Source organism: Alexandromys fortis, unplaced genomic scaffold (genome assembly GCF_014885135.2).
Source record: "Alexandromys fortis isolate MF-2015 unplaced genomic scaffold, M_Fortis_MF-2015_v1.1 scaffold_8_9099976_23576923, whole genome shotgun sequence".
Taxonomy (NCBI): Eukaryota; Metazoa; Chordata; class Mammalia; order Rodentia; family Cricetidae; genus Alexandromys; species Alexandromys fortis.
In genome coordinates, this window is record NW_026067899.1 from 3613566 (window position 1) to 3632352 (window position 18787).

Sequence of the window (18787 nt, forward strand, 5' to 3'; positions counted from 1 at the left end):
AATCTAGGCCTACAATATAATAAAAATAGCCCTGGAACAATTTCCATTTCAAAATGAATGCCCAGTGTCATTCCCAGTGCCTACTCTAGGAATTAGTATCTTCAGTATTTAAGCGCCCTACATTCTTCCCATTTCCGGGTGAGGTCTCACTGTCTGCTTCTCTTCCAGGTTCTCCACCATCCTCACGCCCTGACTCTATTCGAGGACTCTGTGTACTGGACCGACCGTGGTACTCGGCGGGTGATGAAAGCCAACAAGTGGCATGGGGGCAACCAGTCTGTTGAAATGTACAGCGTTCAGCAGCCTCTTGGGATTGTTGCCATTCATCCTGCAAGGCAACCGTCTTGTAAGTGATGCCAGCCTGCCTGGAAATGGCATTTTCTTTTTGCTTTGCCTGGGCTTCTGCATCATTCTTGCTTTTATTTACTGCTGGAAAAACAGTCCATTGTAGGTAACAATACCATATACTGTATACATAATGTAGCAATTAGCTACTACCTCTGTGACCTTCTTTAGCAGCGAATTGTTGGGACTCATTATGATACCATCTCCTTGTAGGTGTTCTGCTGTGGCCATCCCACGTCACCTTCATGCATAGGGTGTTGTGAGGGACAACACTTAATCTTCCCATAATCTTTTATCAAGTCTCTCCAGTGGTGTCTGGCCCTGTTTCTTCTGGGTTTTACATTTACCCTCCTAGACTATATCATGGTCTAGTGGCACAGCAGGCGAGTTCTCAGCTTTGAGCCTTTGTACTTTTCTGTTCTGTCTTGAACACCTGTCTTCTTTCCGTCTCTCTCAGAATTGCTGCTTTGAGTCATCTCTGGTTTCTTGGAGAAGCTTTTCTTAAGCACCTCTCACAGTGCTCTGACATCTTATCCTCACATTCTGAAATTACCACCCACAACATGAGTTACCAGCTCTGTTTCCTTTCTAGAATGCCCACTCCATGTTTAGATAAACTGTGTTTGGGAACTTACAGATGCTTAGTATTTTGGTGAGGAAAAGAATAGATTATCTAGCATGTCATATGTAGAAGAAATAGGATATACACTGAGAGTCCAAATAACGGACACATGCAAAGATGCCTTCATCTTTCATACAGCAAGGTAGCTTTTGGGTATGGCAAGTAGACATTGTATTTATATTATAGGATCTAGGGTATAACCTGGTTATAAACTGAACTAGGACCTTGTGAAAGTCATTCCTGTGACCCTGTACTGGACCACAGCGCAGGTAGTTTCCATTCACGCATGTACACACGTGCATTTTCTGCTTTCTTCCACAGCCCACAACCCATGTGCCTTTGCTCCCTGTAGTCACCTTTGCCTGCTTTCTGCACGGGACCCTAGATACTATTCTTGTGCTTGTCCTTCAGGATGGAACCTCTCTGACGATTCTGTCAACTGCGTGAGAGGTAAGTGTGCTCTGATCAAGCCTGTCGTAGTTGTGGCTAGACTGTGGGAAACCCTGCACCCAGTTCAGTTATGTTCAGTGGGGTGATAGCGTTAAGCATCTCTATTGCTATACAGGTTCTGTGGACCTGTGCATATGGGTCAACCTTTAACCTTTTCTGCATTTAAAGTAGAATTTATTTTTGATGTTTGTGCTCCGCTTGCACGTTTTCAGGTCCTTTGTTTTATTTATTCTTATACCAAATAATCACTGGTGAGTGATCCGTCCTGGGTCTCCAGCTTCAGAATCGTTAATGTTATTATCTGATACCCCAGAAATAAGTGCTTTCTCTGTTAAGAAATATTACAAGTGGCCATTTGAGCAATTTAATCTTAGTTATATTCGTGGGTTGATTGAAGGGTGTGTGGAGTGTTGTGTCAAGTGGTCTGGAGAGTGCAAAAGGAAAGAGAAATGATTTCTTCAAGGGTGTATATGCAAAATCATCATCTATTGCTCAGAAATATAAAAAAAGTTACTCTGAATCTGTTCACTCTTCACTGAAGAGGAGTGGAAATATGAAACGGATACAAATTGCTAGAGAAGTTGAAACTAAATGGTTAGTTAGTTGCAACATGTTTCATAGGTCCAAATGTTTCAACATGTTCAAATGTAGGGAAACTTTGAAATGGAAAATACACCATGGATTTTAGGGCATTTATAGTGTTTTCAGGTTACAGTGTTTGCAGCTGAGGTCCTGGGGATGGTGCCCCGTACAGACCTGTGACGCTGTGCACTGATATTCTCATGATGAAAGGTTTTAATGATTGTCAGTACTTTTTTTTGCTACTTTTCTCAGAGATTTATTACATTACTAATCCTTGGTGACATTGTTTAATTTAATGTGTCCTTGAATCTTTCAGAGAAGATTAATCTGGACATAGATATTTTAGATACAGGGCATTCCTTCACCAGACAAGACTGTCAGCAGATTATTGTAGGGACATCTAATGGTGACAGCAAATAGCATCACTTGCCATTTCACAAATAATTTCACTTGTGGTTTTCCCATGGGCAGGCTTTGGAAGTGGTCGCTAGTGTCTCCTGTTGGTTTCTGAAGATGGGCTGGGGTGGGATGGTGGAAATGGTGTTTGCCTGTGTGGGGTCCTGGGTTTAATCTCAGCCATGCAAAACCAAAAACCAAACAAAGTAAGCATCAGTAAATGGTGGATAGGGTTGCCTGGTTGTTTCTTCTTCAGAATTTTATATTCTTTTTACCTCATTTTATATTATTACATGTGGCTTGCGTGCCTGTGCACACGGGGTATGTACATGTGTGTGCGGATGTTGGAGAACCACTGTCAGCTGTTTTGTTTCCTTCCCCTGTGGGTTTCAGAGTTTGAACTCAGCTTGCGTGACAAACGCTTTGCCAACTGAGCCATCTCACTTGACTCAATTTGACTTTTTTATAGCGTAAAATTATAGGGTGAGAACTTTCTTACATTTACTTAGGAAATATGCTTCCCAAAGCAAGTAGACAAACTCTAGCTGTACACCCAAATAGGTTTCTGACTCAGGGTCAGAATGCAAAAGGCAACCTGGGGTCATCACTAGATCATATATTTCCTCGTGCAAATTCTACCCAATTCAGTTATGCAGTTATCATTTATTATTGACCACACACACAGACACATAGGTACTTGAACAAATATATAGACACACCTAGACACATACACACATAGACACATGGAAAAAGGCACAAAGACACACAAAAACACACGTATGCACGCACACATGCACACATAGAATCCATGGTCTCCTGAAAGCAAGGCAAGGAATCTCTAACGTGGCAACAGCCCTCAGCTACAGACATTTATTTGCGTAATTTCCAGATTTTCAATCAAGGTCTAAATACACAATAGTGAGAAAATTACACACAATAGTAATTGTGCCTCAAGCCGATACCCGAGAGGCACGAGACAAGTTACTCTTTTCCAAGTGTATTCCACTTCCCCACCTTCCATGCATCATTTATTGTTAAGGCTCTCTATTGGGAGAGAGAACTTTCCGACTCAAATCCTGATAGTTTGTCTGAGTAAGGAGATAATGAGGACTATGTCGCGGGCCATCCTCAGGCAGTGTCTCCTGCGGGCCTGGAGGGCTTCTGTGGGAGGACGATGGTTCGTCATGACACGTCAATGTTAGTGCTGCAATGCCTGACACACTGCTTGCTGTTTCCACAGGTGATCAACCTTTCTTGATGTCTGTAAGAAATAGTATAATATTCGGAATCTCCCTTGACCCTGCGGTGAAGGGCAACGACGCTATGGTCCCCATAGCAGGGATACATAATGGTTTTAATGTTGAATTTGATGACTCCGAGCAGTTCATCTACTGGGCTGAGAACCCGGTAAGTTGTATGCGCTCAATATATGTGACCATTATTTTAAGACAAAGTTCCCTCAGGGATTCCCAGGAAGACATTTGATGCGGCTCTTGGGGGCCCTGGGTTCCATGGGGCAAATGTTTTTTCAGTGTCTTTGTTTTTCCTTCATGGAAGCTTCATTTCATCTGCCAGAATGGGGAAAGAGCCAATGAGGAGAAAGGGGGCTGAAGAGAGATCTGTGGTTGATGTGTCTGTCTTGCTGACTTCTCAGCTGCTTTCTTCCCTTCTGAAAGTTCAGGTGCTTAACTTTGTTTGCTTTTCCCAACAAGTGAGGAGCATCAAGGAAGCAGCAATAGATGTACTGAGAAGGGGGCCTCTGTGTAGGGGCCATGCCCCTGCCTCAGGTCAGCTCACCTCCCTTGTCTTTCTTCCCAGGGTGAAATTCACAGAGTGAAGACTGATGGCAGCCAGAGGGAAGTGTTTGCTCCTCTGTCTCTGGCCGGGTTCTCCTATAGCCTGGCCTTAGACTGGGTATCAAGAAACCTTTATTACACCACTTCTGCAAGTCGGTCCATTGGGGTAAGGTTCTTCATCTCTTTCCTACAAATTATCTTATATTCAAAGATGAGCAAGGCATATTTTTTTCCTTGCACACAAGCTCCAGTGTGGCAAAAGCAACCATGTAGGGTGAGGGGTGGTTATTTTACTGAGCCTTGGAGGATGACCAATGCCCGTTTCTAGAAAAAGTATAGAAAAGGCTGAGAGATAAAAACCCTGAACTCATGAACTGTTTGACCTTGGACAAATGCCTTCATGGTACTGAGTTATCTTATGAAACAGGGTACAAATTATCTCTGTATTCAACATGGGAGATGAATCACCCAAGGGTTTGTATAACTCTTTTAGGCAGTATAAATGATCTCTACTGTTCCAGAAGGGAACATTCCATGTTGAAAATAGGAGGTGCTGTTGAGAAGCCTGTTTTCCACTAGGGGTCGCTGTGTGCCTATTTCTTGAAAACAGGTGCTGCTTATAAATGAAGCCTGCAGGTGGCAGATGAGAGAACTTGAGGTAGAATAATAGAAGGGATTTAATGTGACCCAAGAAGACTCTTAGACCCAGAAAACGTAGGAGATTGTAACAGAAAGGGGCAACTTGAAATCAGAAAAATTACGGTAGTTCAAGCAGTAATTAGAAATGCCAGACAAGGCATAGATTGAGGGGGAAAAGGTAGCGTGCATGTATGTGTGTGTGCTTGCAGTGCATGCGTGTGTGCGTGAGAGAGGAAGGGAGAGAGGTGGGGGGGAGAATGCTAATACAGATAAGTGACCTATTTGCATCCAGTAGTGATTATACGGAAAACCTTCTGTATAGCAACAGGCAGCGATCTTTGCTTATTCATCGCTGGGAAGAGTTTGCCTCCGTATATGTCAGTGCAGAACATTGACGCAGTGCCCATGGGGACCTTAAGAATATGCTGGGTCCCCTGGAACTGGAGTTATAGGCACTCCAGTGAGCCAAAATGCGGATGTTGGGAGCATAGTCCAAGCCTCTCTGAGCCACCTCTCCAGCCCTGGTTGTACTTTGTGCTGAGATGATTCTTCCCAGACCCCCGAGAGGAAAGAGGTAGTGGGGACAGAGGGAAACACAATGGCGTCTTGAGTCATTACTGGTCATGCTTTAGCTTTTAAGCTGTGCACCCCATCCATCTTTGTTTCCACAAAAGAAATTCAGTTCTAATACATGAATTTGGACTGTAGGTGGTGACACTCCAGGGAGACACGAGGTATGGAAAAACACTGATTACCAACGATGGCACCTCTCTTGGCGTTGGCCTCCCAGTTGGCATAACAGTTGACCCAGCACGTGGGTGAGTGGTGCCAAGTGGCCCGTATGTTCCCGTGTCTGCACCATCCTCATCAATGCCCCGGTCTGATGAGGTTGTCCTGTTGACATTTAAGCTGTGGGATATGTGACATTTTAACAAAGGAAACCCCAGTGAGGGAGAACAGGAACTCGGAATTATGTCGAATATGAAGGAGGATGTTTTAAGTGAATACCAATGCTCCATTTGCAGGAATTTTGGGAATTAAATATGATACAAGCCTGGGCAATACATTCTCACTTAACAGACCTTGAAGGCTGAGCAGATGGAAAATTCCACCACACTGGCATCAGATAACAGACCTCTAGAGATGTTGATGGGACACCGGTTAAATGCCCCTCTACATTGCGTCACCCCTTTCTATTTCCGGTTTCACGAAACCCTCATGATTTTTGTGGTTGTAGGAAACTGTATTGGTCAGACCAGGGGACAAACAGTGGGGTTCCTGCCAAGATCGCAAGCGCTAACATGGATGGAACAGCTTTAAAAATTCTCTTCACCGGGGACCTGAGTCACCTGGAGGTTGTCACCCTGGACATCCAGGAGCAGAAGCTCTATTGGGCGGTCTCCAGCAGAGGCGTGGTATGAGCGGCCTTTCACTCCCTGTTCACACCACTGTGATTCCAAATGTGCCGGGTTACTTGGCAACCTAGATCAGGGTTTTCCTGCTTGCCTAGCTTCAGTATGTGAAACATCCCCCCCCCCTCACGTCCCCTCCCCAGAATGATGGTTATTACTTATCCCACTTTCATTCAGGATAAGTAATCACCACTGTCCTTTGGAGACCATAGATTTTAACGTGTTAAGTGATGTCATGCTTCTCATTGAAAAGACTCATTGCAGAGTAGACATACCCACGCCCCCACACACATAGACACACAACAGAGACTAAGCAAGTGTCTCAGCTCAGCGGCTAAAGGCATGGTTAGTACACACGTGAAATTTCCTCTGATAGTTTTAAACTTCAAGATGGAGCCCCTTATACTCTGCAATAAAATGTACTATAAGGTTCCATTGACACTTGACCGTTGCCGCTAGACTTGTGTAGCTGAGCTTGGCAAAGGAAGTACTCAGTCATGATTGTTGATGAATCAGATTGTATGTTGAATATATTCTGGACTCTTGTAGTAATATCCGATCAATGACACGATGCCATGAAGTAGTCCTTGCTCTCTTTCCCTTTTCCCCAGATACTAGCTTCGTTTCTGGGATGACATTATTGTTATTATTTGTATTACCAACTGCAGTTCTGGGTCTTGATCCTAGGACACTTGCCTACCACACACTTGGCTGTCCCAATACTCATTCACACCGAGATGGCTCAGTGTTGTTAAAGGTACTTGCTGCCAAGCCCAATGACCTGAGTTCAATCCCTGAGAACACAAGGTAGAAAGAGAGCCTTGACATTGTGCATTTGTGATGAGGATGTTTTCATCACGTGTTGTGATCTCTGCATACAGTTAGTACTGGCTAGACAGGACTCATTGGCTATCTGCACTCCTCCCTGTCTGCACTCATTCTCCTGAATCCATGAGCTTTATACTCTGCCTCTCCTTTGTTAATCATCAAAATTTAATTTGCCTTATGTGAGTGAGTTGCCTTTTGAAACTACAGTTAGCAAATTGGATGCTTGCCCAGCTGAGAGCTCGCTCAACTGCTCTGCTCTAACCCCTGGCAGCCTGAATGTTCGTGATTCCTTGCTTCTAGGCCTTTGGAATTTCTGTCATTTCTGGCATATGACCTGGGTTCTCTTGTCTGTAAGGTAGTGAATAACCCAGATTTCACTGGTAGTCCCTAGAAACTGCCTACTTGGTTCTTTCTTCGTGGACAGAAACTGTTTATCCACACCATAGCTCCACGCTTGGCTCCCATCCAGTAGGGCTGGCCTGAAGTTCTGGGGAACATGTCTCTGGAGATGTCACAGCCAATGTCTGTCAGCTGCTGCATATTGGTGCATGCTCAAACATTTCTATGCATTCTTAGGCATGCTGTGAGTCACTCAAAGACGAGGATGTTTGCCTGTTCTGCATACTTGTCTTGGACCAATTCCATATAGGTAGAAAGGAAAGAGTGCCATAGAGATGCAAGAGAATGGGAACTTGAACATGATCATTCAGTATGAATCAGTGAAGTAACAAGACTTCTGATCCTTCAGATCGAAAGAGGAAACGTGGATGGCACGGAGCGGATGATCCTGGTGCACCACCTGGCCCACCCGTGGGGTCTTGCGGTCCACGGCCCCTTCCTTTACTACTCTGACGAGCAGTATGAGGTCATTGAAAGAGTCGACAAGTCCTCCGGGAGCAACAAAGTAGTCCTGAGAGATAACGTTTCGAACTTGAGAGGTCTTCGGGTTTATCACCGACGCAGTGAGTACTTGTCGTGGAGACACATGCACGGACGTGTGATGCATATGCATACATCTTTGCACTCATCTTTGCACTGTCCACATGTATTGTAGTTCCTGGTGCATGCCCATGTCTATACACTCACACCAGAAGCCCCCATCCGTATGTAGTTCCTGGTGTACACACATGTAAGCAAAACATTTGACAGTTTGAAGTGTCAGTGACTTATCCAACATTTCTTTTTTTTTAAAATTTTTAAATATTTATTTATTTATTATGTATACAATATTCTGTTTGCGTGTATGCTGCAGGCCAGAAGAGGGCACCAGACCAGATGGTTGTGAGCCACCATGTGGTTGCTGGGAATTGAACTCAGGACCTTTGGAAGAGGAGGCAAAGCTCTTAACCTCTGAGCCATCTCTCCAGCCCACTTATCCGACATTTCAAAGGCCAGAATTAGCTTAGGAGTTTATTTACTCCCTTGTTCTTTATAGCATTCATCACGTAGTACATGTTTTTTTTCCCCCTTCCCAAATGTTTCCTGTTGTCATAGGACCTCCGTGCTGAAGGGCAGTAATTTTTTTTTGTTGTTGTTGTTGTTTGGTTTACTGCTCAATGTAAATCTTGGGTGAATTTTGGGACAGAATTTTTGCCTTCACTAAAGTATCCCCCAACAAATTAACTTTTTTTTTTTTTACCAAGATAGTATCTTACCATGAAAGTAATATCTTGACTCATAGAAATCTGCCTGCCTCTGACTACCAAGCTTACAATATAAGCTTTATAATATTGAGTTTCTTTTTCACTTTAACCACAAGAGTATCAACTATTCTGCATCATATATGCTATTTTTTGTGTGTGATTAGAATGTCTTTTAAATATCCTCATCTCATAGATTGAAATGCAAGGAGGCGAAAAATAAATTCCTGTCTTTCAGTACTGATATTAATCTGCTAATCTAGTTATTATGTGTTTATTTTTATAATTGGACTGTCAAGTCCACAAGGTTACAGACTGATTTTTGAATTCTTTTAGGTGCTGCTGACTCTTCCAATGGCTGTAGCAACAACCCAAATGCTTGCCAGCAGATCTGCCTGCCCACACCAGGTGGAATGTTCTCCTGCGCCTGTGCCAGTGGGTTTAAGCTCGGTCCTGATCATCGCTCCTGTTCCCCATACAACTCTTTCATTGTTGTTTCCAAGTTGTCTGCAATTAGAGGCTTTAGCCTGGAGCTATCGGATCACGCAGAGGCCATGGTGCCAGTGGCTGGCCAAGGTAAGGTTTGCTCCCAGCTGGTGCCAGCTCCAATGTGGTTTATAAACTTCAGCTCAACAGAATCTTCTGGAGGCGAGGGGCTGTCAAGCCCAGACCTGAGCCAAGCCCCATCCTCTGGATTGTGGTGGAGAATCTAATGGGGCCAGAGTCTGTTGGTTCATGACATTCACAGGCTTAGAGGGCTATAAAGTATAGCATGGATCTTCAGGAGGTATCACCGAATGGATGTTCTGTATTCCTCCCTTCTCTGTTAATGAGGTGTACACAAATTTATTAGTATATATTTGGTGAAGTGATGTATTAGTCTCCAATAATTATATCATATTTTTCTTTTATTATTTATTTATTTATTTATATTTTGGAGAAAGTCTCACTATGTATTCCTGTTTACCTGTATATAGACCAGAGATCCACCTGTTTATGCCTCCTGATTGCTGGGATTAAAGGCACGTGCTACCCTGCCTGCCTTAATAATCATATTTGTGACTATGTAAACAATAACGTGCCTCTTGAATATAAGCCAAAGTATGTAGCAGAGTTTTCTAGCACCATAAGAAACACGCGAGAATATTCTTGCCAGGATATCTAATTCAGAACACCAAGGGGTGGTGATGAAACTTGCTTGCTCACTGCTAAAATGAAGGGTCATGGACTGGCTCCCTGGCATTGCAAAACCAAGTCGGACCAACAACAAGAAGGAAACACACTCAGAAGAAAGTTCTGCACCCATTAACAATTCTGCAGTCTTGACAAGACAATAGCAGCAGGAGAACAGTGGTCTCTCAAGGCCCCTTCCTAGATGAAGACTTGCTGAGAGGAGAGAGAGTCTTTCTCGGGGACGCACCCCACCCCCCAAGTCGGTTTCAGCCAACAAATGCTAAGTTGTCAGTGCAGCTTGTAATAATAATGTAATAAGAATAATAAAAAAGAAAAAGAATACACGAAAGTAGACGAGGTTTAGGAGTAGAGGAGCGGGAGCAGTAGTGGGCAGCTGGATATGCTAAAAGGGTTTAATGAGACACATTAGTTTGTATAGCGCACAAATGCTAATAAAGGGGGGGATTTGAAAAGCGCCGGTTCAGTTTGCTGATTTGCCTTAAATGTTGCAGGGCGAAACGTTCTCCACGTGGATGTGGATGTCGCCTCTGGCTTAATTTACTGGTGTGATTATAGCAGCTCTGTGAGGTCCTCTAATGGAATCCGTAGAATCAAACCTGACGGGTCTAATTTTACCAACATCGTTACCTACGGCATAGGCGCAAATGGAATCCGGGGTATTGCCGTGGACTGGGTAGCAGGTACGTGATCTCCAGCTTCCGTTTTTCTCTCTGTGTCAGAACTGGATTTTTCTAGATCAGGTATAGTATGGTCATTTAAGACTAAATGAAGGATGAGATATTTTAGTTGACAGATTAATTGGGGATGAATCTATTTTATGCAATTGAGCAGAAAATATTAAATTGAGATTAGAATTATCTAAAATTAAGAAGAGGAAAGGCATTTGCTTACTTTAAAGTCAAGAAGCTTTAGTTGCAGATTCATGTTTTTGTATTCTCCTCCTACCTGCAAACTTTCCCACACCCCCCCTCCCTCAAATGCATGGCCTCTTTTGTCATAACTGCCTGCACATCCTTGCTTGCATATACATCTGGATCCCATTCATATCCCCATCTAAAGTTTCTGCCCTCTGTACTTGCAACCTCCCCACCAAAAGAAAGGAAAAGAAAACAAACAAACAAAAAGAAACAAACAAAATTATCTTATCTTCATTTGTAATGAGTTGGTTGGGTACAAGGCCTCTGATACTGGGCCCTCATTGGGACCCCTCCCAAATATCCTGCTGTTGCCCTGAGTCTTGAAGATCCTACATCTGCAGGTCCTGCCCCTTCACATGACCTAGCAGTTCATAGGTGAGGTAGATGTTGGGGTGGGCCAACTCATAGCCTTAGTTTTGGTGGACCTGGGTGGTACCTGGGTTGGTCAGCCTGCCAGGTTTCCCTCATCGTCACCACCATGGTGAGCTCTCTAACACTGCCCAGGCTAGCTCACCCAATTTAGCAGGTAGTAACAGGGGAGGCGTGGCAGCAGCAGGTGGTGGCAGTTCTCCTACTCACTGACACACCCACCACCAGTGCCAGCTCTACCGTCTAACCCCAGTGAGGTGTGGGACCCTTCTCTTGAGTGTGACATTTGTTGAGGGGCTGGACTAGCTCCCCTGCTTTCATGCCTCCAAGGCCAGCTCTCCAACTTCCTGCAGATGGCAAGGGGTGGATGCGGGGAGGGCTAAATTCCTGTTCTCACATCCCCAAGGCTGGATTCCCCCTCAACAGGGTCAGCTGTACAGTGCTGCCCCAGTGAGGAGCAGGGCTCGCTTTCCAGAGGGCTGCAGCTGCTGAGGGGAGTTGCAGACTCTTAATTGCTTCCTTGATAATGTATAACATAATCATTACATGTATTTCTCTTAGTTACTGATATGCCCAACTCAGTATTACATTATTTTACTTACGTTTGAATTACTACTCATTCTTAACAGTGCTCTGAGAAATAATACATTACAAACAATCCATTAAATATTGTTGATCTTGATGAGTAGATATGGCTCAATTATAAAGTTGCATATATAGCAAATATAGTAGCTTAATTAGATAAGTCCAAATTCCTGTTCCTGTTTCTGGTGGTGGGACCGAGCAGTGTCAGCATAGTGTGGCCAATGGGACAGATGTAGCCCAGCTTTTTTGTACACTTTTACTGTGCCAAAATAAGCTTGCTCATTTGGTGTGGTCAATGGCTATTGTCACTGGACAATGGAGAGTTGAATATGCTTGTGAGAGAAGCCATCTATTTGCTGGGTGTGTTGGCCTATGCCTGACTTCTTGGTAGAGAGGGCGGGAATATCAAGAGCTGAGTCCATCCTCACTTACAAAGTGAGCTTCTTTCAGTTAGAAGGAAGCTGAAGATTTTTGAGAGAATGAAAATGTTCTCTAAATTTCCAAAAGTACTCTCTTTAATCCAAGGATAAATGTTCATTTTTATAAGTTTACAAGTGATCAAACCTCAACCTTACATTATTTTATTCAGAAATGGTTCACCCTAATTTTTCTTCCTTATTGCTTTTTCATTTGTCAACTTCTTTTTTTTTAAATTTTTTTCCCGTAGGAAATCTTTACTTCACCAACGCCTTTGTATACGAAACCCTGATAGAAGTGCTGCGGATCAATACCACCTACCGCCGTGTTCTCCTCAAGGTCTCCGTGGATATGCCTCGGCATATTGTTGTTGACCCCAAGAGTAGATATCTCTTCTGGGCTGACTATGGGCAGAAACCAAAGATTGAGCGTGCTTTTCTTGACTGTACCAATCGAACTGTCCTTGTTTCTGAAGGCATCGTCACACCTCGGGGCTTGGCAATGGACCACAGCACTGGCTATATTTATTGGGTTGACGATTCCTTAGATATAGTTGCCAGGATCCATCTTGACGGGGGAGAATCTCAGGTGATTCGTTATGGCAGTCGTTACCCAACGCCGTATGGCATCACCGTTTTTGGAGACTATATCATATGGGTTGATAGAAATTTGAAAAAGGTCTTCCAAGCTAGCAAGGAACCAGGGAATACAGATCCACCTGTGGTGATAAGAGACAACATCAACCTGCTACGGGACGTGACCGTCTTTGATGAGCGTGCCCAGCCCCTCTCAGCAGCAGATCTTGACAACAACCCTTGCTTGCAAGGTAACGGTGGCTGTGCCCACTTCTGCTTTGCCCTACCCGAGTTGTCCACCCCCAAGTGTGGGTGTGCCTTTGGTGCTCTAGGAGACGATGGCAAGAGCTGTGCCACCTCAAGAGAAGATTTCCTCATCTATACCCTGAACAATTCCGTGAGGAGCTTACACTTTGACCCTGAAGACCATAGCCCACCTTTCCAAGAGATAAATGTGAGAAGAACCGCCATTGCTCTGGACTATGACCACAGGAATAATAGAATCTTCTTCACACAAAAGCTAAGCTCCGTCCGTGGCCAGATTTCCTATGTCAGCCTGTATTCAGGGACCAACTCTCCAGTGGTCCTACTTTCAGGTAAGCGCACACCAGGTGGAGTTCACCTTGGCAGTAGATATAAGGAGGTCAGCATACTGAGTATTTTTAATGCACTTGGAGAGTCTAGCATCTTTGTGTGATTATATATATGTATCTCTCCTTGTCTGTGTCCAGATATAGGTATTTGTGATGGGATTGCCTTTGACTGGATAAACAGAAGAATTTATTACAGTGATTATACAAACCAGACGATCAATTCTGTGGCTGAAGACGGATCTAAGCGTGCAGTGATAGCCCGTGTTTCCAAACCGAGAGCGATCGTATTAGATCCTTGCCGAGGGTATGACGTGGTCTTCTTCATTTGTGGACAGGTCTCTAAAGGCTTCCGTGTTGTGAATTAATCTTGTCTCCTGTTTGACTAGGTACATGTATTGGACTGACTGGGGTACTAATGCCAAGATCGAGAGAGCCACACTGGGAGGGAACTTCCGCGTCCCCATTGTGAACACCAGCCTGGTTTGGCCCAACGGACTCACTTTGGACCTTGAGACTGACCTTCTTTACTGGGCAGATGCTAGTCTGTAGGTGTCTCTTTATCGTGTGGAGGGACTTGCTTAATGTGACAAAAATCTGAAAAAGTGGAGAGATGCTGCCTGTTCTAGCTTTGTGACTGTTTCCTGAGAGATCTACACCCACATCACTAAGTGTACCTATAGTTATAATGGCATCACTCAATTTCTGACTATAGGCATCAGATTTGAATAACATCTGTTGGTTTGGGCCCTCTTTTCAAATCAATCCCTCTTCTCTGGCGCACAAGTAGTGCAATTATGTGATGTCTCCAAGTAACCACATAGCCGTCCTCCCCATGGAAGAGGCTAAGGGATGAAACGATTTTGCTCGTTACAGTTACTTCTCCCCTTGAATATTTTGGTCTTGTGATGAAATATTCTCATTTTTTCTTCATTTTCCCATTTGAATCACAGCAGGGATGTTTTGTGGCATTCTAAGTAAATTTCCGAAATAATATCATTTCACGCCAGGCCCCATGCATTATGGGAATCCGTTCACGGGCTGCTCCTGCTTCTAATGTTAGCCTTGCTAGTCCTAAACAATATATGAACGCCGGGGTGTGATGAGCAAACAGGACTTCTTATCACCAAGGAAGAAACACAAGTCAGGCACCATGTATGTCTGCCCCATTTGCACAGTCATTGGAGGCAGCATAAGCAATTGCCCGGCGCCTAACCATTGTGATTCCTTCTCCCTCTCAGCAATCGCTTTTCATTCTCTTTGTTGCAGGCAGAAGATAGAGCGCAGTACTCTGAGGGGCACCAACCGCGAAGTCATCGTCAGCACCACCTTTCTCGCCTTTGGCTTGACTGTCTACGGCCAGCACGTTTACTGGACAGACATCTCCACCAAGAAGATCTACCGTGCTAACAAATACGATGGGTCAGCTCTGATTGCGATGACCACTCCCTTGCCCGTGCAGCCCAGGGGGATCTCCAGAGTTCTCAAAACCCAGCAGCAGCAGTGCAGCAACCCTTGTGACCAGTTTAATGGAGGGTGCAGCCATATCTGTGCACCAGGTAAAGGGCTGAGCAGGAGCACGGTATAGCAACAACAATGGCGTTGACCCGTGGGTACTAGTTCTAAGCAGAAAACAAATGGAAATTCTTAATTGCAGGCTGTTTATCAAATGGACCAAGGGTTATGTTACAGGGTTTTGTTCTGTTCTACATGAATTGGTTCTGTAAAGGCGGTTTAAGTGGAGGCCAGGAGGGAAAGAGTAAGAAGAAGGTTTTTACTTCCTGACTTCAATAGAAATTCTATAATGTAAATTTTCCCTTTAGGAGATATTGTTTATAGTTTGATAATTTTGTCTTAAATATGAGGACAGTTTCATAGGAAATGTACCTTCTGATATTGTGTTTTCGCAAAAATGAGAACCATTGTGTGGGGGGCAGTAGTTATTTTTAAAGAACAACGCAGAATATACCCGAAAGGTAGATGGTGTTTCATTTCTAAGATGTTGTAAATGCCGTTCTGGAAAAGACGAAGACCGGTTCCTAGGCTTACGCTTCACCTCTCCCTGCCCCAGGACCAAATGGAGCCGAGTGTCAGTGCCCACACGAAGGCAGCTGGTATCTGGCCAACGATGATAAGCACTGCGTTGCGGACACAGGCACCCGGTGTAGCCAGTCCCAGTTCACCTGCCTCAATGGGCGCTGCATCTCACCAGATTGGAAATGTGATAATGACAATGACTGCGGTGATGGCAGTGACGAGCTGGAAACTGTCTGTGGTAAGCTGGACTCAGTGCTGTTGTTAGGAGCTAAGATGTCATCGTGCAACTGTTTGGCGCGAAATTCCGCGGTGTACTGGATGGGCTTTCTGTTAGAGCCCAAACCTTGACTCTGATGATACAGGACATGTTCCTGTGTGGTCACCTCTGTGTGCAGATGATTACATCAATTGACATCTCCTTTCAATGTCTTTCCTTCCCCTAGCCTTTCACACGTGCCGATCAACAGCCTTCACTTGCGGCAATGGGCGATGTGTCCCGTACAGCTATCGCTGCGATTACTATGACGATTGTGGTGACAACAGCGACGAGGTTGGGTGCCTGTTCAGGAGCTGCAACAGCACCACGGAGTTCACCTGCGGCAATGGGCGGTGCATCCCTCTCAGCCGTGTCTGCAACGGCGTTGACAACTGCTTTGACAATGGCACCACAGATGAGCAAAACTGCCGTAAGTATATCTTACTTCCGTAAGACTCATCTCTGCCACTCCAGAGCCAGCTTGGAGTTACTACCACTCACACGAGCTGTGCCTTCCTATGGTTTGAACGATTGCCTGGGTCTGGTAACATGGACATTGTCTGTGATATATATTTGTGATATATCTGCTTTTTTTTTAAAGCTCCCCGTACTTGCCCGCCTACACACATAAAGTGCGCAACTACAAATATTTGCGTTTCCCGGGCTTTCCTGTGTGACGGGGACAATGACTGCAGAGATATGAGCGATGAAAACCCCATGTACTGCGGTGAGTAGCATCAAAGCCAGAGGCATGGCCACACTTCACAGAATGTGCTAGCTTTAACCGTAGAAACTAAGTTTGGAAGTTGCTTTAAGACATGAGTGGCGGAATCTGAAGTCTCATGCTTCGTCTATATTCTGGAAACCTGGTACGGTGTCCAAGGACTATAAAACAAGCATCTGCCAGGGCAGCGATCAGGCACAACAGTAGTAGCCACACAAATAACCAGAATTCAGTTACCGCCTTCCCAGTAAGTGCTCATGGGAAATCTGTCAGTTATAATGGACCAGGCAGGGGAGCTTTGTAGAGCAGAAGAACCGAATTTCATATGTGACAAATATTCATTCTAATATTGTACCCACGCATTAGAAGCTAGTGTGACCATGGCTGTGTAAGGCTCCAATGAATAGGTGAGAATTCTGCTAACTAATTATGATTAAAAGGTTGTGGTGAGTGACAGATTTGGTATTGTTACTTTTATCATTGTAATATAATTAACTTATTATGTTATTTTATTAATAAATTTAATATAATATATTCAAGCTGTACATGGTGGCACACAACCCTTAAACACAGGACATGAGAGATAAAAGTAGGAGGATCTCTGAGTTCAAGGCCAGGACAGGTAGGGCTACACAAACCAAAACCTAAATAATAAATAAATAAACAATAAACTCCTTCTTCCCCATAGAAGCTTAGAAAAGAAGGCCATTTCCCAAACCCCAACCTTTTCTGGCCGCAATTAAGCAGTTTAAAGATACAGATGAGCAACAGAAGGGCGCCCACTTGTGTTCTAATCTGTGCCTGTCCTCCAGCTGCGCAAACATGCAGCAGCAGCGAGTTCCGGTGCATGTCCAGTCATCGCTGTATTCCAAACTTCTGGCACTGTGATGGCGAAGCCGACTGTCCCGACAGCTCTGATGAACCCGACACTTGTGGTAAGAGCCCGCAACCACGCGAAGCAAAGGGTGCAGTTAGAGCAACCGGGGCTCTTCACTTCAAAAGCTGGCGCCGCACGGCCGGGTGCTCACCCTCCCGGCTCCTATTCCCAGAAGGGCTGCCAAAACCATTCTGTGGGTGTTCATCAGAGAGCGGCTAGCGCAGGGTCTGCGGGGAGCCAATGAGACCATGGAAGGTGCTCGCCAATGAGTGGGGCTGTGAGGCACGCAGTAAACTGATTGTCTGTCTGGCTTGCAGAGTTCAACTTCAGCTGACACATGGTTTGAATTTTTGTCTGAGCCTTGTAAAACTATAGGATTTTTCACATACACCGGGGAGGGCACTTAGCAGGCACACTATGCCAGTTTGTGGAGTGAGGTGCCCCGGCCCTCATCTGGGGTCAGTTGTATGTTATACTTACCTCAGCACTGAAAAATATGTAGATATAGAATTTTGAGTATCTGCAGGGAGAAGAAATAATATATATTACTATAATATAATAACTATAAGAAGAAATAATACATATTATAATATAATACAATATAATAATGATGATAATAATTATGACAATAATAACAACTGTTAGGTGAGTATGCTTATTATTTAAGCTGAGCGTGGAAGTTGTATACTGCGCATCTTCACAGTAATGGTGTCCCTGTATCTTACACTTTGTGTCTCTCAGTTGTGGTGTGCAGCTCACTGGCAGCCCGACTCCACCTTACATTGCTGCGCTATAAGCCACTCTCGTGTCTTTCCACAACACTGTAACAATTCAAAGGTCTGGCAGCTGTGATACCCTGTGTATTCCCAACGTATGTGTGAGTCAGCTCCCCCATGACATAAACCAGATTTGAATGTCCTTCACATAGAGACGCCAAGCAGACACGCCAGCCTTCTCATTGAGCGTTTCTCCTTTCAGTCCAGACTGTGAACACCTGCTCGGCTAACCAGTTCCAGTGTGACAATGGCAGGTGCATCTCGAGTAGCTGGATCTGTGACGATGACAATGATTGTGGGGACATGAGCGATGAGGACCAACGGCATCAGTGTGGTAAGTGAAGGCAGGTTCTTCGCAGACTCAGGAAAGTCAGGCTTGATTTTTTTTGTGGTTGGAGTGTCCAACTGACAAGGAAATTGCACGCTATTTCCTGCTGTGTGACATCATCGCTCACATGTATGTGCAAGATGACTTGGTGCTCACTTTCACCCACACGGGGCTAGGGAAATTCTGTCTTTTGTTGGCCACTAAGTACCATTGTTTCTTCCAAATAATAGATTTGGATCATATTCTTTCCCTTCTAGATCTTTCCAGTTTCTATTACTCTTAAATGAGATACTATCGCAATAGATAATGAAGTGTAAGTAGGTGTATTAACTCTCCATATGGGCTTCATGTTCAGCAGTAGTTGGCTAATACAAATGAACTTTTTTTTTGTTTCATTTTCCTTTGTTGGATTTTTTTTTTGTCTTTTTTTGG

General features: G+C 44.4%; 1 protein-coding gene across 1 annotated transcript in view; it reads left to right on the forward strand.

Annotated features, from left to right (window-relative positions):
- Lrp2 (LDL receptor related protein 2) overlaps positions 1 to 18787 on the forward strand; it is a 122879-nt gene that overhangs the window by 69608 nt on the left and 34484 nt on the right. The window contains 18 exon segments of the mRNA XM_050123018.1: positions 169 to 346; positions 1289 to 1417; positions 3636 to 3802; positions 4214 to 4357; positions 5539 to 5648; positions 6068 to 6245; positions 7819 to 8032; positions 9047 to 9286; positions 10396 to 10584; positions 12443 to 13363; positions 13499 to 13664; positions 13747 to 13905; positions 14627 to 14916; positions 15429 to 15632; positions 15838 to 16080; positions 16252 to 16377; positions 17187 to 17309; positions 18230 to 18361. Of these exon segments, the coding sequence (XP_049978975.1) occupies positions 169 to 346; positions 1289 to 1417; positions 3636 to 3802; positions 4214 to 4357; positions 5539 to 5648; positions 6068 to 6245; positions 7819 to 8032; positions 9047 to 9286; positions 10396 to 10584; positions 12443 to 13363; positions 13499 to 13664; positions 13747 to 13905; positions 14627 to 14916; positions 15429 to 15632; positions 15838 to 16080; positions 16252 to 16377; positions 17187 to 17309; positions 18230 to 18361 (3913 nt within the window).